Source organism: Calidris pugnax, unplaced genomic scaffold (assembly GCF_001431845.1).
Source record: "Calidris pugnax isolate Ruff unplaced genomic scaffold, ASM143184v1 scaffold192, whole genome shotgun sequence".
NCBI classification, from domain to species: domain Eukaryota; kingdom Metazoa; phylum Chordata; class Aves; order Charadriiformes; family Scolopacidae; genus Calidris; species Calidris pugnax.
Window position 1 is genome coordinate 363,680 of NW_015090919.1, and position 23,737 is coordinate 387,416.

General features: G+C 61.7%; 1 protein-coding gene across 1 annotated transcript; it reads right to left on the minus strand.

Moving 5' to 3' along the window:
• Nucleotides 1-208: 208 nt before the first annotated feature.
• On the minus strand, nucleotides 209-23,735 carry NPDC1 (neural proliferation, differentiation and control, 1; the record flags this gene model as incomplete). The annotated part of the gene is made up of 9 exons (XM_014949710.1): nucleotides 209-1,923; nucleotides 2,808-2,904; nucleotides 3,044-3,123; nucleotides 3,269-3,353; nucleotides 3,849-3,915; nucleotides 4,036-4,215; nucleotides 4,356-4,463; nucleotides 10,308-10,451; nucleotides 23,660-23,735. Coding segments are annotated over 9 exons (915 nt in total), but the record flags the coding sequence as incomplete, so codon positions are not given.
• Nucleotides 23,736-23,737: the final 2 nt, after the last annotated feature.

The following is a 23,737-nucleotide window of genomic DNA, read 5'->3' on the forward strand; positions in this document are numbered from 1 at the left end:
CTTAGCAGGTCTGGGAAAGCCCTTGGGAAGGGTCTGTCAGCTACTCCAGCTGCAGGAGCAGGACGGCTGCTCCTGCTATTCCCCGGGGAGGGTTCTGGGATGGGGGACCCGTAGCACCCTCCCTCCCTGTCCCACCCCACTCCTGACAGGAGCAGTCCAAGCAGAGGGCCCTGCAGCAGTGAGCCTGGCCCCACACCACACACTCACATGGGTCTCAAACATGATCGTTTAATAAAATCTCCTTTTAAAAGAACTACAATCCATACAACAACGAGGGGCGCAGGGAGAAGGGCAGCAGCCCACGGGTAAGGGAGTGTGGGGGAAGGATCTGTGCAGTGATGGCCTTTGCCAGCAGCCCTGCCGGGGACGTTCTCACACCACCACTGCTCTCCAGCACAGGGCCCTGCCGCTGCTGCCTGCGCCTGCCTGCACGTGCAACAGCTCCTGAGCGTGCAATGGCTCCCCTGTGTGAAACAGCTCCCGTGCGTGCAATAGGCTACCTGTGTGTAACAGGTCACCCGTGGCTGTGACAGTCCATACCAGGGTCTGGACATGAAGTCCCATCTGTGAAAAGCAACCCAAAACTTATCCTGGGCCTTACGCTGGAAGGGTCACAGCCAACACACCGGGGAGGCTCTGGGGAACAGCACTGGACTCTGGGCAAGGACTTGTCAGCGTGGACTAGTGAGCCCAGATGCAGACGTGGGTAGTGGAGGGGTGCAGGGGGTCTTTGGAGCCTGGGAGGTGCCCAGGATGGAGCAGCAGAGACTGTGCCCTGCCACAGAGGGATGCCCAAAGAGAGCGCCAGGACGGCTCCGCAGGGATGCTGCACAGGGCACGGCCTCCACGGGGCAGAGAAGCAGTGCGGCAAAGCCACTGTGCCTTAGCTACCCCTCCTGGTCTCCCAAGCCCCCAACGGTCTCTCTCCTTCCTCCCCCATGGCCATACAGGCTTAAAACCAAGACCCCAGGCCTTTTCTGAGCATTCACCCCATGGAAGCCTGTGGTGAGAGCCCAGCTGGCACCCAGGGCTGCCACGAGGAAATCCTTCGCTGGGACAGCCTGGCATAGCAGCACTGGGACTGTCTGTGACCTGGAGCCTCTGAGGACCAGCACTCCTGGAAGGGGATGGAGCCAGTGCAGGGGCCAGGGCAGAGCTCCTAGCCTGGCGCAGGACGGCATTCGAAGGGGCATCCTGGGGAGCAATCCCTGCTCCTGCCCTGGGCTCCCAGAGTGGGACCCTGCTGCCAGGGGCTGCCCATGATGGGGAAGAAGGGGCAGACCAGGCACCAGAGCCTTTAGTGATGCCACCCGCTCCAGGGAAAGTCTCCATCCCTGGCAGAGGGGCTCTGGGCAGGCTGGCAGCCCTAATGACGTCCCCAGCAGACACGAGTGTGCTCGCCCCCACCCCCCCCGGCCTCGCTCCTGCTCTCTAACCCCCTCTCCAGCCCTTTCCCAGCTGCTGCCGTATCAGCCCAGCTGCAGCCAGGGCAGCAGCACCCTCCTCAAAGCCAAATGCAAAGAGACAGTGCTGCGGAACCCCCAGTTCTGTGCCAAGGCAGCGGCCGCTCCCCCCGCGGGGCTGGCGTGTCCCCAGAGCAGCGAGCGAAGGGCAAGGCAGGGACGCGATCACAGCAGCAAAGAGGACAAGGAGGCTCAACAGGGGCGATCCCCCCCTGCCGTAGCTGTTAGTGGGTGTTTATTGGGCAGGCGTCAAACAGTCTGGCAGAGCAGGGGCTGCACCCCTTTGCCCAGCTGTGGGCTCCCCTCCGTCGCGGCCACCCTGCTGGGCTCTGGCGTCGGGCGAACAGTCCATAGCAAGCTTGGGCGGAGGAGAGGAGGGGTGTTACTGGTGTGACTTGGGGTTGGAGGGGTGTAAGGAGGAGTCGTCAAACAGTGGGTTCCTCACTTCCATTTCTCCAGTCTGTGGCGGCAGAGGGAGCGGGATGGGGGGAAGGAAAAGGCAGGAGGTCAGAAACTAGCTGAGGGTTGAGCCACCCTGTCCCAAGTCTGAACCCCAGCCCAGCAGGGAGGAGGGAGGATGCAGGGGACCTCATAGGCATGGATGGGGTGACATACATGACATACACCTGGACCCTGCCATCATCCCTGGAAAGATGCTGCTTCCTCCCCAGGAGCAGCTGGGGCTGCTGGGATGGGATGATGGTGTGTAAAACCCATGGTTCTGGCTGGGATGGGACCCCCAGCCTGGCTGGCAGGAATGGGGTTCCTTGCCCAGACTGCCTGCTCACCATCAAGTGCCCTTTAATGGGCCTGTAAAGACCTAATGATGATCCTTAATCTGGGCCCTGATGGCCGGGCTCCGCAGCCATTACCATGTGAAAGGCTTGTTTCAGGTCTCTTTGTGCTCTTTGTACCCAGGGCTGTTTGGAGCTGTCCTTCCCTGGGGTCCCCTGCCAGCCAGGAAAGTCCCCCCTGGCTTTGAGAGGTCACAGTTACCCAGTCCCTGCACTGGGGAGGCACCAGGACGAGCTCCCCTGTCCCAGTGTCCAAGAGCCTGAGGTGACCGTGTCCCTGGCACCACAGGGACGATGGGTTGGCTCTGCCAAGGGCTGCTCCAGCCTAGGGCCATGGGGCAGCGCTCCCCAGGGAATGGCCCCATGCCAGGGCACCCACTCCTGCCCACTGGAGAGCTCCAGTGAGACCTGGCCAGGGCAGGGACCACCTCAGGGTTTGATGAAAGACGTGTTTAAAAGGCTCCTAGAAAGGAACTGCACATCTCAGGCACATTTTGGATCCCTCCATGCATGCACAGGGTCCCCCCTGGCCACCTCACGCCCACCGTACCGGAGCCAGCCCGGGGCACTCGTACACAGTGAAGTCTCCATCCTCATTCTCCTCGTCAGATGATGCCGAGTCTGGCAGCTTGGGCTCCTCTTTATGCCTGGGGGGAGAGGATGCAGAGAGGGGGTGAAGTCCAAGGGGATACTTAATGGCACCCTAGTTAATGGCAGGTCATGGACCAGTAACCAGGTCTGCTCTCTGCTCCCGGGGTGGAGTGACTTACTCCCGGGGCTGCTTACTTCTCCATGGAGAGCATCTGCTGCTTTTGGTGCTGGTAGTGGTACATCTGGGCGCTCTGAGCAAGCGTCTTGTCCCCAGGCTGCGGAGAGAGTAAGGCCAGGCATAAAGGCCAGGCTCTGGAGAGCCCTGAGCCCAGCTGGTGGGTGTCCACCGCCATGTCAGAAGCCCCTCAAGCAGAGCACATGCCTGGCCCCAGTGCTCAACACCCTGCAAGGGTGCCTTACCGACATCTTGTCGTAGGGCAGGGGGCTGGTCACTCGCTGTGATGAGTAGTCTGCTTTCTGTGCCAGCCTGACCTCCTTCTGCAACCTGCCAAGGGAGAGGAGAGTGGTTGGCAGGAGCCACCGGAGGAGGAGACTCCATAGAGGAGCCAGTGATCCCCCAGGGGGGCTCAGTCCTCCCACCCACATCCCTGTTCCCTGAGATAGCACCCATGATGGGTGGCATCCCCAGGCCAGGTGGCCCTGTCCCAGGGACCTCATCACAGCCACCAGCGTCCCACTGGGCCTTGGCATGAGGCACCAACGTGCTGGGGGTGTCAGCACCCAGCGCTGCAGCAATGCCCAAACCAAGTGCCACTCACTCCCAGGCATCATGGTTTATGCCCGGCACAGGGGTGTCCCACCACTGTCCTCCAGCCCCGACCAGCAGATGCTGTACCCCGGTGGCCATGGAGGGGGACTGGCAAGGGCAGCCAGTGCCTCTGCTCCAAACCCCGCCATGCGCCTGGGGAAGCACAGGAACGAGCTCCTGTGGGCACAAGGACACTGAGGGACCAGCTGGCACCAGCAGCCCCCTGCTCACCTGCACCAGCAGACTGCAGCCACGATCAGCGCCGAGATCCCAGCCACTGTGCACACTGCGATCAGCCCTGCAGAGGTGGAAGGGGACACAGAGGGACAGTGGGTGAGCCCAGTGGCACAGTGCCACCAGCCCACACTTCCCCAGCGAGGATGTGAAACCCCCTCCCTGCCTGCCCCCAGGGTCTCACCAAGCACCACGTCGTCATTTGAAGGCATGGGAGATGCCTCCACCGGGTACTTCGGGACGGCGGTGCTGGTGGAGGTGGGGAGGGTGGCTGCTGCCTTGCTGCCGGCAGCACTCTGCTGCAGAAATTCCTCTCTCAGCCCACTGGCCACGCGTTGTCTGCCACCAGCAGGGACCGAGGTGGCTGCAGGAGAAGGCAGAGCCATGAGCAGAGCAGCACCCGGGCAGCTCTGGAGGGCAAACCAGCCTGGGGTGCAGGGTCTGGCTGCCGTGGGTCTCGGCACTGCTGCAGGGAGTGGTGGGAGTGGGGCAGCAGGCACTTACTCTTGGACTTGCCATCCCGCAGCGGCTGGGGGTGAGGAGCCTCGTGCCTGGCCAGCACATCCGCCAGAAAATCGATTTCTGCTTCCAAGCTGGGAACAGACATCCGCCCTGCGCCGGGAGAGAGTGGGCATCAGAAGGACACTCTGGGATGTGGCCGCATGCCCATGCCTGGGACTGGACCCAGCATCCCCCTGAGAAGGGGCTCATGTCCCAGCATGAGCAAACGCAGTGGTTTGAGTCCAGCCCCCCCCAGACACAGCCCCCTGGCACAGTGGCTGTACCAAAGCCGAGGCCCAGGATCTGCAAGTGTCCTCACTGCTTTTGGGTTGCTTTTCACCCCACAAACGCTGGCAGTTTCAGGAGCAACAGTGGTTGCAGCCTTCCCTGTGCCAGAGCCAGTGGGTCCTGCAGAGCCTTGTAGGAGCAGGCAGGCTGCCAGCACCCACTGCTCAGGAGCTGCCCCCTGTCCCCACATCTGGGGCCATACAACGGCCCTGAGCGAGGAGGGACACCCCACAGCCCCCCTGCTGCTGCGGGGTGTTAGGTGCAGGGCTAGCAGGGCAAATTGCAGACCCTGCCTTTCCAAGAGTAGGCAAGAGACACCTGAATGCTGGTTGTCACCCCAAATTGTCCTGTACAGCTCAGGGGGCTGGAGCCACCCCAGAGCAGAGCCATCCAGAAGCTGGTGGGAACCCTTGCTCCAACTGAGGGACTGGTTTCTGCCCTGCACCCGGCAGGATGCGACCCCTTTGGGGAGTGGGTTAGGATGCCCCATGCAGGGAGGACCACCATGTCCCCAGGGGCCAGCTGGGCATTTTAGAGGTGGCTGCCCAGCCCGTACCCCAGCACAGTGCTTGCCAGGGACCCACAAAGGGCCAGGTGCCCCTGTGGTGCGGCACACGGGCAGGACCCCCAGCCCAGGCCAGGGGTGCCCACCCATGGGGTGAGAGTGCAGAGCAGTAGGGGACCCACCACCCCCATGCTCACCGAGCAGAGTCAAGCTCTGCTGCTCACCATTCCGCTTTTAACAGGATTAAACTCAAAGGCAGGAGACATCCCTGTCCCCATCCCTGCTCCCTCTGCCCTGGCGCTGCCGTATTCAGGCTGCCCCCAGCAGGAAGCCCTGGAGGGTAAATCAAGACATACAAAGGCGAGGTGGTACCGGCAGCTTGGTTCCCAGATAATTCAAGGTTATAACAATTACAGCTCCTCTCAAATCTGTCCTTGCTCTCAATGTTTGGAAATAAACCCCAGTTCCCTCTGGAGTCAGGCACAAAGGCCACTTGGCTGCCCTGTGACTCAGAGCCACACAAGCAAAAAAAAACAATTTAAAAGGGGGACACTCTTGCTTTAAACAAGTGCATGAAATACCACCATTCCTGCCCCCCTTCTCCCCCACCCCATGCCCTGTCTCCCCAGATCCCCCCAGCCTCTTGTCCTCGGCAGGAGCCAGAGTGCCACATGTCCCATGAGCCCTGGGTCTCCCCACCTCTTTGCACCCTGTTATTTGCAAAGCAATGACACGGCCAAATGGTGCCAGGTTTGGGGCTGTGCCACCAATGCTATTCCCAAGGGGTGAGTGCCATCATGCCGAGGTGCCAAGACAGGGCCAGGGTCTCCTGATGGGCAGAGAAGCTGGCGTGGGACTGAGCGAGACAGCCCTGTGCCTCATGGGGACAACTCGGTATGGGGACATCCTGGTGCCTGGGGTGAGGACATCCTGGCTCTAGCTCCTCCCTGCACTCAGGGAAAGACCTGTCCCCATTCCCGTGGGACCCAAGGGACAGCCCTGCCCGTGCCTACATGTGTCACTGTTGGGCCTGGGGGACCAGGCCATGTGGGTGCCTCCGGTAAGAGGGTGCACAGCCCAGCCCAGCCCTGACACCCCTTGGCCTTGGGCAACAGCCAGTGCTGCGGAGGATGAACATGATGTGGCTGGAAAAGGAAAACAAAGCTGGAAAACCATCCCTGGTCACTCTGAGCCTCCTGCTGTGCGAAGTGGCACAAGGAGAACTGAGGCAGCTGTGCCGTTTGGCGGATTTTGACATTGCTAGCACTGCCCAGGCTGTGCCGCTCACCTGCATTAGCCAGTTTTATTGCCAAGTTCCCTTTCAGCCATTAAAAAAAACCCATGCCCCTGTTTTGTTTGGCAGCTCAGATGTCCCCCAGTGACACATCTGCCACCCCGCAACGCATGCGGGGCGGAAGCAGCCTGGCATCGAGGGCTGCTTCCTGCTTGGCATGGCTGGCAGGGGGAACGCTGGCCCAGGGCTGCTCCCTGGGGAACAGGGAACTGGGACTGCCCCCCTGATCCTGCCTGGCTGCCCCAGGCTGCAAGAGAAGCTGAGATAAAGGGGCTCCCAGGGGCTCCCCAGCCTTGCTGCAGCAAGGTGGGCATGCAGGGGGCACGCAGGGTATGCACAGGGGGCACACTGGACTCGCACTGGGCTCGCACAGGGCACGGGTGCCCTCTCATGGCAGGTCCCCCCAGCTGCCTGCAGCAGGGAGGGTACGGCCAGGCTGGCATACGGCATCCCAGCCCAGCCGCTCTCCCCCGACCCTTCCTTGGGGTCTCCTCTCCCCAGGGTCTCCAGGGTTCAATCCTGGGACACTCTCAGGGGTCTCGCCAGTCACTTTGATGGGTTGGGGGACAGCAAGGAGCAAGAAAGAACATGCGTGGCTTCTGCCCTGGTAGAGGAAACCTGATGTTGCCAGTCTCCACAGGAGGGCAGAAAATTCCCACAAATCCACTTACTTCTATAGTCCTGCCCCAGGATGGCTGATGTCCTCCATCCTCCAGCAAGCGGGGAGGGGGGAACCCCCAGGTCCACAAACCGGGACCTCCCCCTCTTCCCAAAGCGCTTCCTGCAGCCCAGGGGGGCTCAGCCCTGGCTCCCCGTGCAGGCAGGAGCAGGGATGGGACCCACCAGCCCAAATCACATCATGCAAACGGATCGTGGCATGCTCAGACAGCATGCAGCATCTTGGTGCTGGCAGCATTTTGGGGACAGGCAGTGCCAGTGAGGTGCAGGCAGCAGGCTGCCAGCCTGGCTGAAGCATCATCATGAGGTCCAGCACATCCCATCTCACCTCCGTGCTGGCACTGTGCTGGGTACGCCGAGACACCCACGCACGCCGTCACTAATAGGAGAAACATGCTGCTCACGTGCATCGCCCTCCCGAGACCCCCAAAAAGCCACTTTTCACCCCAAAAAGCTGTTCTCAGCGCCTGCCTGCATGAGTACGCTGGAGGAGCCCCGACAGCTGCCCACGCTTCTGCCGGGATAGCAGGGATGGTGCAGCAGCGAGCACGGCAGTAGCTGGGATCCCAGGATGGCGTCACCAGCAGTTGCAAGCGGCTCAAAGATGCCTAACCCTGCGTGGGCAGCCCCTTTAAAGGGCTAGGCATCCTTAAGCCACGGCAACCCGCCCCCCCCCTCCCCTGTTTGCATCACACCCTCCTCCAAATGCAGCTATTGCAGCCCTTCCGCATCCTCACAGGCTCTCCCCATTCCATCGGGCATCTGGATGCTGCGGCCAGACTGAGGTACAGGCAGGAGGCAAAAACAGCCATGGGAAAAATTGGTGTCTCTCTGCCAAAAGGAGCTGGGCGTCTTCAGGATGCTACTGCTCCCCCGCATGCTAAAACAGAGGATTTGGGAGGGGACACTGCCTTTTTTCTTTTTTCCCCCGTACCCACACTTTTGCTGCCAGAAGGTGGTGGCATTGCTTGAGACAACAGAACAGGGTGGGGAGAGACCCTGGGATTGTCTCCATCCTGCTGACATCCTCCCAGCATCCTCTCAGAGGATGTTACTGCAGTCCTGCATCTGTCTGACAAAGCCGGGAGAGGATGCTACCGCTGTCCCAGAGAAGCTGTGAGAGGATGCTACTGCGGTCCCACATCCCTTTGCCAAAACGGGCAAAGATGCTGCTGTGGCTGCATCTCCCTGCCAAAGCCAGCATGGAGCAGGGTTGCTATGGAGATGCCGGCGCATGTGCAACCCTTCTGAGAGGGGAATTTGCTCCCAAGACTTCACATTAAAAAATAAACCACAAAGAACTGTTAAAGCCATTTGGTATCCATTGATGTGGAGCCTGTAGCCGGGGGCATCTGCCCATCGGACCCCTGCTTGTTGCCAAACACCAAGCCTGGACCCCAACACTGTGCAGCACTGCATGTCCCCTCTTGTCCCCCCTCAACCATCGCCCCCATTTCAGTGCTGCCTGGCGCCTCTGCCTGAGAGCCAAAGGGCTGTGCAGAGCCAGGACTCTCCTTTGGAGGTCTCCCCTCTGATTTAAGGGGTGGTCCCCTTGCCCCTGGTGGCACGAAGAACACGATGGGCTCTGCCACCCCCCATGTGTCCACCTGCTGCAAAGCTAGGGTTGACCCACAGGCAAAGGGCAGCTCTGGCTGCACCCCAGTGGGACCTGAAACCTGCTGAAGACACAGGAACCGGAACACAAAGCAACCCTCCCCAAAACCCAGAGGACCCCTCCACGCAGCTTGGGTGCAGGGGGATGAGCCACACTGTGTGTTTCCAGTTCAGCCCCATGCCAGGGCTGGGCAGTGCTGTGGGGTACCCACCACAGGCTTCAGGAGGGCCCATGGGCTCTGCCTGCCATGGAAAACCCAACCTCCCCTTAGCAAGAGGGTTTTGGGGACAGCAGGAGCAAAAAGCAGGCAGGAAAGAGTCGCTGGAAGAAGGTGCTGATGCACTTTGCAGCAGGCAGGGAGGTGGTTCAGGGGCACTCGAGAGCCCCCACCTCCCACCCAGGTGCTCCCCAGCAGAACCCCCCCCCTCCAAGAGTGATTTGCAAGGACACGGCTGGGTCCCAGCTCCTTCCCCACACACAGAGACTGCTCAACTTTAGTTAAAGCAAAAATAATTGGGTGGAGCCATGATTACAGGCTTAATTCACCTGCCTGTTGAATCTGCAAGAAAAACCACGAGGTGGGGGCACAGGAACAGCGCTGCCTACAGCTTTCCAAGCCACATGAACAGTTGAGGGTTACCCTAAAAACTGCCTGTGCCCAGCCCCCAGCACCACTTCTGCAGCTGAGCTGGGGTGCAGGTGCCACGGCTGCACCAGGAGCACCCTCCGTGCACTGCAGCAGCGGCGGGGAGAGCCCTGTGTGGGGTGACTGTGGGTGGCTCCTCCCCAGGGACATCCCTGCCCATCTCTCTGCCCGCTGGCACCACACAGCCCCCCAGCTCCCTTGGGAAGGAGTGGGGCAATAACACCCAGTGCCCTTGTCTGCAGCCATGCAGGGCTCCAACCAGTGCTGCCAACTCCAGCCCTAGCAGTGTGGATGCTGGGCACCAGTGGAGGAGATGGCAGACCCAAACCACAGCCCAACATCTCAAACCATTGGGAAACAGCTATTGAGATCCCAAACGCTGGCATGACTCAGCCCTGGGACTAGTGAGGCCACGGGCACCCATTTGCCTCCACTACGGGGTCTGCACGAGTCACAGCTCCATGCACCAAAAGCTGCTACCCCGCTCTTGCAAAGCCTGGGGCTCTGTGTGGCCACATCCCCTACTCTGAACAGCCTTCATCCCATAGAACCCCAGCAGCCACCTGGGCTCTTTCACATCCCTGGGTTCTTGGGCACCCCTGGGTGCTAGCAGGGCCAGTGGCACACACAGTCACCGACATGGCTGCAGGACGCACAAGGAGTGGGGTGGGTCTGTGCGTTCCCCGCCAGCCCCCAAACCACCTCACAGTGGTGGTGAGCCAGGGCTTGGGGTGAGAGGGTCCCCCATGGGGACGCAGCTGCCATGGAAAGGAGAAACTAGAGAAAAAGGAGCCAGGGGGCTGCTGGAGCCAGAGGCTGCCCCGAGGCAGCAGAAACTCCTGCAGCTGTGGAGGTGCAGGGCAAGTTTGCAGGCAGGTTCGCAGGCAGGAGGGTCACAGAAGGAGCCACAGCAGGCTGGGTGCACCTACCACTGGGAGAGAGCTGCTTCTGGACGCATCGCCCATGGTCATCCTCCTGGAAGGGGGGCAGGCAGGGGCCACAGGCACCTGACCCCGGTGGGCAGAACTCCCGGCGCTGCAGGGCACAGTCCAGGCTCCGGGGACACGACGCTGCTGCAGGGACAGGAGAACACAGGTCAGGAGGAGGAGAGGGGTCAAACGCTCCCTGTGGCCTCTTGGCATGGGATCCAGCTGCCCTGGCCACACCTGCAGAGGGCAGGTCCCCCTGCAGCTAATGGGGGCAGATGTGCTCATCAGACCTGCCCCTCCGCTCCCTTTTGCCTAAGCAAAGCTATTACTGACTGCAATTAAGCATGGGCTCCAATTACCTCAGAGATGGCCTCAACGATCCTTATGGGTTCCCTCCAACTCATGATACTCCACGATTTTCTGACCTGTGCAAGGCTGTTTGCTGCCTGCAGGAAAGAGCACGTAGTGCCCGTCCTGCACAGGATCTCAAGCCCCAGGAAGCCACTCTCCATTTGACAATGCAAGCCCCAGGCTGTCACCATCCCCTGGGACGTCCCAAGTCCCAGGGTGCAGCCATCCCACAGGACACCACGAGCCCCAGGGTGAAGCCCCAGGGTGCTGCAGGACACCCCAACTCCTGCAGAGCTGGCAGCGATGAAGGTCTTCAGCCCCTGCCCGCACCACGCAGGCAGTGGCCCAGCAGGCTGGCAGCTGAAATCCAACCAACACAAACCGATGCTCATATGGCAGCCGTTAAACAAAAAACCACCCAAATGACCCCCCCAAAGCCTCAGCAAGGCTGTGACAGGTCATCACAGGCAGCAGCAGCTTCAGTTTCCATCCCTTTGACATCGTAACATGGGAAAATGGAGAGACCCACCCCTCCCATGGCGACGCACCACGGCCCAAACCTCCTCCATGGCTTCACAGAGCACCTTTTCCATGTCAGACCCAGGAACCCCTCCAGTACCTGAGGACAGGCACGAGACCCACACACTCCGACCTCTTATGGACCCAACATGCTGGTGACTCTTTGGCAGCATGCTCTGGGCAGGAGCAGCCTCGGTCCTTCCCCAGCCTGGCTCAAGCCTGTGGGACCTTCTGAGGGGACACAAAGTCCCCAGGTCCTATGCAAAGCTGCGTCCTGAGACCACCTGATGGTGGCCAACCATGTGTGGAGATGGAGAGGAACCGTGACCAGCTGGGACAGCGACACACAGGGCCAGTGCACAGGTCTCACCTGTGGCATGGGGCTATGGGGACACTCTGCGGTCCAAGCTTTCACTGGCAGCAGTGGGAGCTGCTGCCAGGAACAGTGACACTGCTGGCACTGCGGGGGCACAAGCACAGACATCCCCACTGCCATGTCCCCACCACAAGCTGGTGGCAGTGTGGCATCGGGTACCGCTTAGTCCCCTGGTGTCCTGGGCTGGGCACAGCTGGATGGGGGGTACACAGCTGGAGGGGGTGCAGCACACAGCTCCCCTAGCCCTGCACTTCACCTTGTCACCCGTGGCCCTGCCCACACCTTCCCTGCAGGCAGCAGCAGGCAGCCCCGCTGTGGACCCGCACTGGGAGCAGGGCCAGCCCTGGCCGCCCCCGGCCCGGCGGTGACTCACGGCAGGAGCCGGCTCCAGGCACCATCCCACGCTCCCTGAGCCATCCCCGCCAGTCCTTGCCCGCCCACGCTGACACCATGGGCAAAGCACCTGCCATCTGCCCGTCCCCACACCCTGAGGGACAGCAGGGCTGGGGATAGCCCGGGTGCAGCATGGCACCAAGCACCCCAGGAGAAGGGGCACCCCAACTCTGGGGGCTGTCCCGAGCATCCCCATCCCTGCAGCACACCGGGGGCGAGGGGGGCAGCCGCGATCTGGCACGGTGAATTGTCCAGGCACAGGAAGGAGCCACCAGGACACGAAGCCCCAGGGCCACCATGGCAGTTCTGCTCCCCCAGAAAGGGTGCGTGTGCCAAGCGGGATGCCACCTGAAAGGAATTTGTGCAGGATGCTGAATGGGATGCCACCCACAACAAATTGCCCTTTGCGTGACCCTGTTTCACCATTAAACTGATCCGCAGGGGGTGCAACTGCTACTGACAGCCCCCAGACCTCTCCCCACTGCCCCCCACGGGGCGTTGTGTTCGTTTGACGGTGCCAAAGAAGGGCAGAGCTGCCTTTGCTGCAGAGGCTTCTCTTGCGGGCAGAGTTTTCTTGCCAGCTGCTAATTGCAGCAATTAGGGTTGGCTAAACCCTGCACCGGGTACAGAAGCCTGGAGGGGATGCGCTCTGGGCAAGGGGGCAGAGCCCCCTGCGCCTGCAGGAGCCAGGTTTGCTCCCTGGGATGGTGTGGGGGTCAGCCAGGCGGCTGGGGAAGAATTAATGCTTAATGGGAAAATAATCAGGCGTTTAAGTACAGAAATTGGACTCGGCTGCTTACTTCACCCACCCTGGGCTCAGTCTCAAGGCCACTTTGTTTAAAAATCACAAAACAGCCAAAACATGCAGCCTCTCAGGGGCAGAAGGAGGTGTTGGTACTGTGCAGCCCCATGGGTGGCAACATACCACATCCCTGTGGGGCACTGGGGGACACACACCGGAGACCCCCACCTGTGCAATGGACCCATAGACACATTACCCCAAAACAGGTGCTGCTGAAAGCACTGGCCAGAGGAAGTCACCCCGGTACAGGTCACCCAGCACTTGTGGCCACCCGGTACCGTGAGACCCCAGTGGGACCCTCAGAGCTACCCTGGAGTCACCTTGGAACAGCGGGAAGGGTGAGGGGGAGGCAGCCCCGAGCCAGTGCCCAGCAACCAGTTAAATAAACCCCAGCCTGGAATATAAAAAAAGGTCATTATCTCTATTTGAGGAACAAGCTATGTTTGCCCAGCCATCACAGGCTGGGATTAGGAGCGAGACAGGCGGGCACTGATCTAATTAAGCTCCCCATGTGTAATCAGTCGTTTTTCAGTGAGCAGATATCACCACATGGACACCCCGCAGGGTGAGCGTGTTTGTGGGGGCTTTGCCACTCTCTGAGCATACCCCAAAGCCCAGCTGGTGAAAGTGGGCACCTCCAGGAAGTGCCAGGGACTGAGCACCATGTGTGCTGGCACCCAGGAGCCATGGGGGCACATCCGACCCTCACCACCACCACCCTGGGGACCAGGCTCTGGGCTGGGATGAGCTGCCAGTACTGGAGAAGGCAAGGTGGCTCCCTGCAGGCAGGAGCTGAGCCCAAGGCCAGTGGGTGAGTGGGACACTGTGCAGCTGGCATGGAAAGACAAACAGTGGGTGAGCACGAGCGGGGACGCATGGGAGCAGGAACAGTCCTGTGCACAGGAGGACACGCTGGCATGCAAGCCGCAAGGTGTGTGCGCACACAGACACCCCCTGGGCAGGTTATCCTGGGGGGAAAGCTCAGCACAGCCCTGAGGACCCACCCCAGGAGAGCCGTGCCGGGCACGGGGGTGCGCCCCGAGAGGAACAGGGTGCCCAGACAAGGGGTGCCCACAACAGGGGTGTCTCCCCTGCACCCTTCAAATGCCGCAGGGTCTGGCAATGTCTCGCCATGGCTGGGCAGGGCACGGAGCTGCTGGCACACGTGGCCCTGGGCAAAGCTGTTTTCTAACACTCATGCCAAAACATACAGGTGAAAAAGAAACAAAAATAAAATTGAGGAGTATGTCTGGGTGGCTGGGAAGGCAAGAACTGCCCCTGCTGCGTCACTACTGCAGATAGAGAGATAAAAGTTAACGTAAGAGGATAATTAATTAGTGCTGAGCACTGGTCCGAGCTCTTATGCTCTGTGTGCTGGCACCGCCAGCGCCCAGCTTGCCAGCTGACGGGGTGCCGGTGCCAGAGGCATGAGCTGGTTGAGTCCACTGGGCATCAGCCACTGTGGGCACAGTGCTCAACCTGGGCCATGGGGGTCCAGCCCTGCGCGGCAGCAAGACACAGCCCCTGGTGGGGGACGGTCACTGGACCCGGGGCCACGCCAGGCATGGGGGGATACTGGGTGCCCGGGGAACAGGGGTGCAACTCTGTGCTCCCACGTTGAGCCTCCGCATGCTGGCGTGCGGCTGCAGCCGAGGGATGGCCGAGGGCATGCCAGAACACTGGCAGCCCGGGCCCTGTAGCAGTGTGGTGTCTGCTAGCTCCACTCCAAGGTCACCCCTCCTCCTCCTCCAGCCAGGTGATATAGGACCTTCCTGTAGCCTGCCTGCCCTCCTGGCTTCCCCTGAAAGCTGGCACCCTCTGGGGCTCTCCCCCGGGCTCCAGGAATTGATCCTGGCTCTGAAGGGCTGGAGCCAGCCCTAGGCAGGCAGCTGCCCCACATCATGCCCAAGCCCTCGAGGTCTTGCTTCCCTCCACCCCACAGCCTTCCCGGGGCAGAGGCAGGGGCTGGGGGGCTGACACACCCTGAAAGCTGTAGCCCCGCTTCCTCTGTGACCAGGGACAGGGCCCCCGCAGTGAGCCGGGTGGTCACCAGCAGCCACAGTAATACAGCAAGGGCTGGGCTGAATGCTTGGGGTTGCCCCAGCCCTGGCACCGCTCCTGCTGCACAGGTTGACCACGTGTGACACGCAACAACCACCGGTGACACACTCTGACTGCGGGACGGACACCATACTCTGATCTGGCTGCATCCCTCCTGCCTGGCTGCTTCTTGCACCTGAGAACAGGCGGAGGGGACCCGGGCTTCAGGCAGGGCTGTACCCCCCGGAGCGACCTCCCTGCCCGGGCACAGCTGCTGGCACCACAGCCCCGGCCGGTGCGGCCCTGCCACCACCCCAGCAGCCCCCGCAGGAGCCCCGCCGCTGCCTGCAGCCGCTCACGTCACCGCCCTGCTCCTGCCCCCGAAAATGCAGCAGATGGAGACCCCTCCTGCTCACGGAGGCGGCTGAGCAGGGCTCTCCACAAACGCCGGCCCCGGCACAGTGGGAGCAGGGGGACGCTGGCCACGTCAGGCTGCTGGTGGGGCCGGAGGACGCAGCACAGCCACGGGCACACAGCCTGGCCCAGCCGCCCCCTCCTGCGGTGCCACTGGCGCGTGCCAGCCCCTGAGAGCACGCTGCGGCCGAACGCGTGTGTTTGCTTTCTGCTGTGGCAGGTTTGTCCAGGCAAAGGCCACGTGCCACCGGCCTTCCAGTCCCCCAGGCCACCGGGGCTCGTGTCCCAGCTTCCAGCTTTTCTGGTTCAGCCGGGCAGGCGCTGAGGTCTGGCTCAGCTGATACAGCGTGCTGGCAGAGACAGTCCCCGGCAGGGCTTATGTCATGGCCGAGGGACAGTGCCAGCAGCCCTGCTCCACAGGCTCAGGGACAGGGCTGTCCCTGCAGGGACCCCCCGGCAGCACCCCTCTGCCTGCCAGGCGGCACCCTGCTTCCACCGGTCTCACCGGCAGCGTCCCCACACAGCAATGATGGAAAATGTCACCACGGGCAGTCACCCAGGTAAAAGGCCACTGCTGGCTGCTTTGGAGCCCGCAGCCCCGGCAGACACTGCCCATGCTGGAGCCCTGGTGTGCAGGCAGCGTGGTGTGCACCCGGTGCTGGAAGAGACTGACCAAGTGTGTGGGGCAGGCAGGGGCCTGCAAAGACAGTGACAGAGGGGCTGGGTGGCAGAGGAGACAGGAGCCTCCCAGGATAGCTACCTGCTATATTCCCAGGATAGCTACCTGCTGTAGCCCTGAGGCCATCACAATGGGCTCCCAGAGCCTTGACCCCAGGTTCAATGCCACCAAATGGAGGACCAAGAAGGACCGAGCCAGGCTTCCCCAGGGATGAGGGACACCAAACCCTCAGCAACCCCCAACACTTCACCTCCCCGACCACCGACATCACCCCAGAGCCAGGCCCCGCTCTAGAGCAGACCCCATCTACAAGTACTCCAAAATCTCAAGCTGCTGCTGCAATCTGGGGCTGGGGGAGCACCAGGCAGCTTCCCCCTGCCAGGCCAAGGGAGTGGGATTTTGTGTCATTGCTACTCACACCCCTTAACAGGCCAGAAAACCCCCTGTTCCCCGCCCTGGTAACCTACCTGGTGCAGCAGGGGCAGAGGAGAGGGATTGATGGGCACTGTGGGAAGGGGAGATGGCACCTGGATGGGTGGAAACGGCTCCAGCAAACAGCACCTCCACTGGGAGGTGGCAGAGGATGCAACTCCCTTGCCTGCGGCAGCTGGGGGGCACCAAACCGAGACCCCTTCAGTCCCCCAGCCCAGCGATCCCTGGGTGCTGCTGGCTCCGGCTGAGACCCCTCCAGTCCCCCAGCCCAGCGATCCCTGGGTGCTGCTGGCTCCGGCCCCGGCTCACTGCCCCTTTCCAGCTGCTCCGGGCAGCTCCAGCCCCGCAGAGACTGTGCTACCTCCGGGATGGGGACACGCTACATCCCTCACTGAGCCAGGGTGACTCCACAGTGCCAGGGCTGTCTCCAGCCACAGGTGCTTTGCCTCAGACATTCAGGAAAAGAAGAAATAATTAAAAAAAGAAAAAAGAAAACCAGATGTCATATGCCATTTTCCCAGTGTTGCCCACTCACAGCAGCGCTGGCTCTACGTTGCCGGCCCCAGCTCGGCTGGGTGTGCATCCACCTGTACTGGGGACTCCAGGCTGCCCCCAGGGGCACCTCATGCCCAAAGGGACCTTGCTGTTCTTTGCCAGTGAGGGCCAAGGTGCAGGGTGCCACTGCAAGCGGGTCACCGGTGCTGACCCCACACGGGCACGGTGTGCGAATGGCAGGTGCGCAATGCGAGGCCCCCAGCAACGGGGGCCCCTCCTGGCATCCCTGCGGTGCTCTGGGACACCCTGATGGGCAGCGTGGGATGGCGCTGGTCCCCTCGCTGTGCCGACACCGCAGGGCATGGGCATCCCTGTCACCACTGCCATACCTGCACCGGAGCGGGCTGTGCCCTGTGGTGCAGGAGGTTTTACAGCTCTGGTCAGAGCACGGACCCACCTGAAGCCCTCAGCAGCCTCGAGGGAAGGGCTTGGGTCCAGCTCCCTCCTCCTGGCACCGGCCGATCAGCAGGGCAGCATCCAGAGCCAGGGCGCCTGCCTGCCCGGTAAGCCATGGCGCAGCAGAGCCATGGCCACCAGCCAGCTCCTCCTGCAGGGCCCACTGCTCCTGGGGAGGTGGGAGACGTGAGCCCACCTCCCCCACACGAGCACCCAAGGAACCACCAGACCAAGGCATGGCCGTGCCAGCACAGCTCAGCCATCGATGAGCAGCTGCACGCTCCCACTGCCGGGCTCAAATAAAACCCCGCAGCAGCAGCTCCCGGCAAAGCACCACTGTGCCCACCAGGGCCAGATGCTCTTTGGCAAAGCCAGAGCCCTCCCACACCTCGCTGCGTCCCACGCCACCGGGAGACATTTTGCAGCCTTTTGTAAGGAGGCACCAGCACTGTTTTGCTGATTAAACGCCCTCGAGCAGCTCGGAGGCAGTGGCAGCACAGGTGGCTTCGGTCGGGGTGGGGAGTCTGTTTTCCTGCCCCCACCCTCCATCTTGTACCTGGCATCGGCCTCGGTGCTTCCACCAGCTCATCTCAGGGAGATGAGCTTTGGGGACACAGACACTTATCAGCAGGTCCCAGAGGCTACAGGGGCTGACCCTTATGGCTTTCCAATGGCTCATGAGCAGGGAGCCCCTGGCAGGCATCCCACGTCCCAGTGGACATGCAGGGCAAGGCGGAAAAGCAGGGGCCACATCACCCCACCCCTCTCCGGCTGCGCCCACGGCGGCACCCACACTGACTCAGCCACCACCTAAAGGCCTGTGGGACATTGCATCCTACCGGAACAGAGAGCCCAGAAAACGGGGAGCTTCTGGGATGTACAGATGCATCCCAGGGATGCTCATGAATGCAGCATCCTGGGGCTCCTGGAAAAGGGCTGCAGATGGTTCCGAAACAGCTGGACCTGGAGATTTTTTGGGGGGATTTTATCCCCCACAGGAGGTGGCTGGCTCGGGGAAACCTTCTCCTTTCAAGCCAGGCCAGAATTACAGCTGCAGGATGGGTCACAATTGCCAGCAGCTCAGCAGGGCTGCCCTCTCTCCCAGCTTAGCGGGCAGCTGGGAAATAATCCCTGGCAGATGCGAGATGATGAGCCCCCCAGGGCAGAGCTGCTCCTCCTGCACATGAGTGCTATGGTCTCCCCAGGAGCGCTCCTCCCCTGAGCCTGAGCAGCACCCATAGGTGCTACAGGTGCACAGCCAGAGCGGTGCCTTCCCTACCTTTTGCCCTCCCCGTCTCTCACCATCTCTTTTCTCTAGGAAGGGACCAGGAGCCTGGGGAACCCCTGTGCTGTGATGTGCCAGCATCCCCACCAGCAGACCGGCTGATGCATCACCTCTCATGTCACCCGCCTGAAGCAATGGGTCCCCCCCACCAAAGCACAGGACCTTTTGGTCCCACAAAAGATTAGCCCCCCTCCATCTGTGCCGGAGAGCGACACGCCATGGGGTGGGCGGGCAGCTGCCAGGCCACAGTGCTCTGGGATGGGAAGAGGCAGGGACCAGGACCTGCTCTGGCTGCACGCACTTCCTCCAATTCAAAGCACACTCCAGGCACTTAACGGCCAGTTTCTTCCCATTGCAATTATCATTAGCTCATGAAGCGGCTAATTACAGGCCTGCTGCTGCTATTTGGTGCTCTGGTCACACCCGCAGCAGCAGCAGTTGGTCGGTAAAGTCCAGACAGATGCCCCGACACTGGGGCAGTGCCCCAGGGGACAGCCAGCCTGAGGGAGCCATGTCACCCATGGGGGATCAGGGACAGCCCCTGCGGGGACAAAGCACCGGGGCACTGTGTTTACGGGATGAATGCAGGGATGAGACCAATGGCAGCTCCTGTCCTCAGTGCCCAGGGATCCAGTGCCTTGCACCTGGGGAGAGGCCACCCTGTCACCCCTTCTGTCCCCATCGCCACCATAACCCCTCCTATCCACAACATCCCCATCACCCCTTTTGTCCCCAGCAGCCCCCTCAACCTTCCTGTTCCACGACCTCACTACACTATCACCCTTCCTGTCCCCAGTGTCCCCACCTCCCTCCTGTCCCCATCATGCCAGCCACCCCATGATCCCTCCTGTCCCCATTATCCCTGCCACACTGCCACCCCTCCCGTCCCTGGCACCCCTTCTATCTCCAACATCCCCACGACCCCTCTAGTCCCCAGCACTATCAACCTCCCTATCCCCAGTGCCCCTATCATGCTGTCACCCCTCCTGTCCCCAGCATCCACATAACCCCTCCTGTCCCCAGTGCCCCCCCGTAAGCGCACATCGGAGCTAAGCCGATCACCTCCCTTAATACCCCCATGGCCCAGAAGAGCCGTTTCTGGCAGACATCCCGGACTCATCCCGCCCCGCCCTTGATGCTGTGGTAAGGGCCCCAGTGTCCCCCCGGAGGGTGGGCTCTGTGGGGCCATGGCAGCCCCAGGGAGCCCCCTCCAAGCAGCGCAGCCCTGGGGTCAGGCCAGGGTACGGCTCCCAACCCACCCCTGCAGATCCCAAACCCACACCCAGAGCTGCCAAGGAAATTGTGGATTGGAAAAGCCTGACCCTGCACAGCACTACCCCCACATCCCCCAGGCTGTGGGACCACAGTATCCCCTCCCCGAAGTCTGGCTGTCCCCACACCAGCAGCCACAGGGCACGGCTGGGCGCACAGGGGTTTGTGTGTCCCCAGTAAGCTGCAGTGAAAGGAAAGGAGGAACTTTCACCACGTCTCTCCCATAAACTCTTCCTTGATGTTGAACATGTTGGGAATTTGGATGACAGAGATCAGGGGTCTCTTCCCATCCATTCCCCCTCCCCAGAGGAAGCTGCAGATGGAGCCCTGCCCAGGTCCCTGGTGCAGGTACTGACCCGCAGAGTCCTGTGGGGGACACATCCCCAGCTCCCCCACCCCCGACCCACCTACGAGGGCTCATTTCTCACAGTGGGAGCCAGCTGAGCAAATGTCACCCCAGAAAATGGGAGGGGAACGTTAACTCCCAAGAACAAAATCGCACAGAAAATGAAACTGGGGAGCAACGCACAGCTCCCAGGGAGGCAGCACCCTGGCTGGGAAACACGGTCTGCACCAGCATGGCAGAGCACAACCCGACCTGCAGCCACGGGGCAGCTCGAAGGGAGGGGGTGGGTGCATGCCGCTGAGCAGGACCATTGCACTACCAAGGGGACACAGACAACCTTCTCTGTGTCTTGAGGAAAAGCTGGGGCTGGAAATATCTGCTTTCTGCAGACCCACACATACGGTGTCGGGGGGCTCAGAGACCACCCCCTGCCCGCCCCCAAGCAGAGCCCTGGGAAGCGCTGCAGGGCAGCCAGTCCCTGGCAAGTGCCACAGGTGCAGTGTCCCACCACTGCCCGGCTCCCAGGAGGGACTGGGAGCTGCCCCAGCTTCAGCGATAAGGGTGACGGTCCCTGGGAACAGCCACCACCGTAGAGCTGGGGCAGCTGATGACAGCACCAGCATCCGTGCTCCCACTTGCACCCCTGAGGAGTGGCACGAGGAGGAGAGGCAGCGAGGATCTGGCGGTTCACACATGGCCAAATGGGTCACTTGGACCAGAAAGAACCACTCATTTTTTGCTGAACAGGTTCTCTGTGTATTTCTGATGCAAAGTGCTGGCTGCGGCAGCAGAGCCAGGGTTTTCAGGGTTATTAAAAAAAGAGGTTCTTGCCCGTCATCCCACTTGGAAAATCTTTTTCTGTTTATAATAATAATACATTTGGCAACAAAATTACTCAAGAAGGGGTGAGAAGTCCGACTCTCACTAATGCTCCAGGAAATGCGGCCAGAAAATAGGCGAGGAAGCATTTCTGCCCAAAGCCAGGTGTGCTGGATATGTGGGGAAAAAACACAACTAAGGAGAACCAACAAAAACTGAACCACTGGCTGCATCACCTCCAAAGCCAGCTGCTGCCCCTCCTCCAGGTCAGATCATGCCCTCGGCAAGATGAGGATGTCCCTGTCCTTGGCATCCCTCGGATGTGCCGCTGCATCCCGGGAGATGGTATCTATTGCAGGGGCCTCTGGGTTGCAGCTCTGGCAGATGCAGGTGGGGAGGAGATGCCAGCCTCTGTTTGAAGCTTTGCTGATGCTGCAGAGGCAGGAGGACACAGATACAGTGGTCCACCACCTTCTCCCCGGCTCTCTCCTTACCAGGACCCAGCTTCACTAGCCCAGCCTCGAGCAGGAGCCACCTCTGTCTCTGCCACCTCCACCTCACAGCCATCCCCAGAGAAAGCCGAGCTCTGCCCCATCTGCCCAGGAAGGAAAATTAGAAAATGGAAAGAAAGAGCCAATGTTTCCTCTAACCTGCCACACTTGGAAGGCTGAGGGGACTGGACAGTGACTCCTTTCCCTGCTCAGCCATCCCAGGGATGCCCCTCCAGGCACCCAAGCCATCCCAGAGGTGCTCCTCCAGCCATTCCCAGGAGAACCCAGCCCAGAGCTCCCCAGCTCCGTGTGCCACAAAAACCCGACCTCCCAGTAGCGGGATGCTGCCGTAGACATTTCCAGGTGATACAACAATGCAAAGAAACCCTTCCCAGGCTTTGCTTGGGGGAAAGAGGCTGAGCCATCCATCCCAACCCTGCCGGTGCTGGGAATGTGCGATACCCAGCGCTGGAGCAGGCTGCTGCTGGCAGAGCGAGGCCCCTCAGTGCTTGACTAGTCCCCGGCAGCCCCCTGAGACTTGGAAGGGAGGGGGAAACTCTGCTTCCTCTCCCCCCTCAGCAGCCCCTGGAGGGGACCGGGCCACCTTATCCCCCCCTCCTCCAACCCTTAAATTTGGAGACAGCAGAGATTATGCTGGCTCGCTGGTGGCTGCACCAGGGCAGCAAGGATCTCCTTCCTCCCATCGCAGCCTGCGTCACCAGCACCCCAGGCCACCCTGGCCTCAGCAAGCGGGAAGAGGGATAGCGCAGGAGCATGCCCACCCCACCTCTGGCCCCCCAGTACGGACATACTCAGATATTTTGAACTGCTGGGAGATTTAGAAAAAAAAAAAAAAGTACCTTCTTGCGCTGCCATTGAGCAGACAAGAGCACAACAAGGCCGCACCGTCTCCGGATGCCGGCCCGGCATCCGCCCCACTGGCGAGCCAGAGCAGGGAAAACAATATCGGATCCGCAAACAATGCTGGGAGCGAGGAGGAGCTCCCCGGCGCCTGCAGCCAGCGAGGCGGAAAGCACCTGCCCAGAGACAGGCCGTCCCGCTGGCAGGGCCACCGCAGCGCCCAGCCCCGGCCTCCGCGGCGTGGGCAGAGGGGGGCAGCCCCCAGGTCTCCCCACAGGCAGCGATGCTTGGGGCTGGTTGGGGTTTTCGGAGGGGTGGAGTTTACACCCGTCGTGGCCCCGCACAACCCGGCAGTGGGCACAGAGCAAGGGGACACGGCGCACGTCCAGTGCCAGACCCGCCAGGAGGGGAAAGGCACTAACCCAGACCCCAAAACTGAAAAAAACCAAACCCAAACCCTAAACCCCCTAAACCAATCCTTAAGAAAACGGCGAGGAGGTTGAAGGCGATGCTGCTGGGAGGGAACCGAAAGCCACGCATTTTTTTCTGCCCCAGGAGAGAGAAGAAATGCCTCCGTCACCGATCCAGCCCCTGGAGCGGCTCCAGCCCGGTGAGGTACCGGGGTGCTCCTGGCCTGGCACAGCCTCCCGGCGGCTCCATCAGATGGCTCGACCACCACCGCGGCTTCATTTGAGCGTTTTTTGTTTGTTTTGGTGGGTTTTGGTTTTCATTTCTTTTTCCTCCAATAAAAGTGCTTCACGAAGGCCACAGCCCGGGGCCGCTCCCACCAGCCCGCGGTCTGTCCCCACTCCGAGATCAGGCCCCACATCCACAGGTACCTCCCGCCACCCCAAAAACGCTGCCGGGGGCCAGCCCTGCGCCGGTGCCACCCGCTGCCAGGGCCCCTGCGATGGCAGTGCCCGTCCCCGGGGAGCGCTGCGGGGCCCGCCCGGGAGCTGGGGGGTGGGCGTAGATCAAACCCCGTTGAGGGGGGTGGGGGGAACCCACGGGCCGTTTCCCACCTCGCTTTCAGGCCGCGGGGATGCGCGACCGTGCTGCCCGGCGGGAGAACGCCGAGAGGCCCCTGACCCACGGCAGCTTCCCGCCCCACCCCCTCCCCCGCTGAGTGGGGGGGGGCAGGCAGGGGACGGGGGGCACAGCGGGCCGGTACCCTGAGCGCCTGCGGATGCCGAGCCCTCGGCCGGGTGGGGACGGGGGAACAACCGCACAGGGTGGAGCCGGGCGGGCCCTCGGGGACGGGGACGCGGCCATCCACGGGGACGCGGGGGGGTGTCACGGGTGGAAAGGGAAAGGCACTCACCGGCACGGGCCAGGCGCAGGCGGCAGGCCCCGAGGGCGGCGAGCAGCAGCAGCAGCAGCAGCGAGCCCCGGGCCGCCA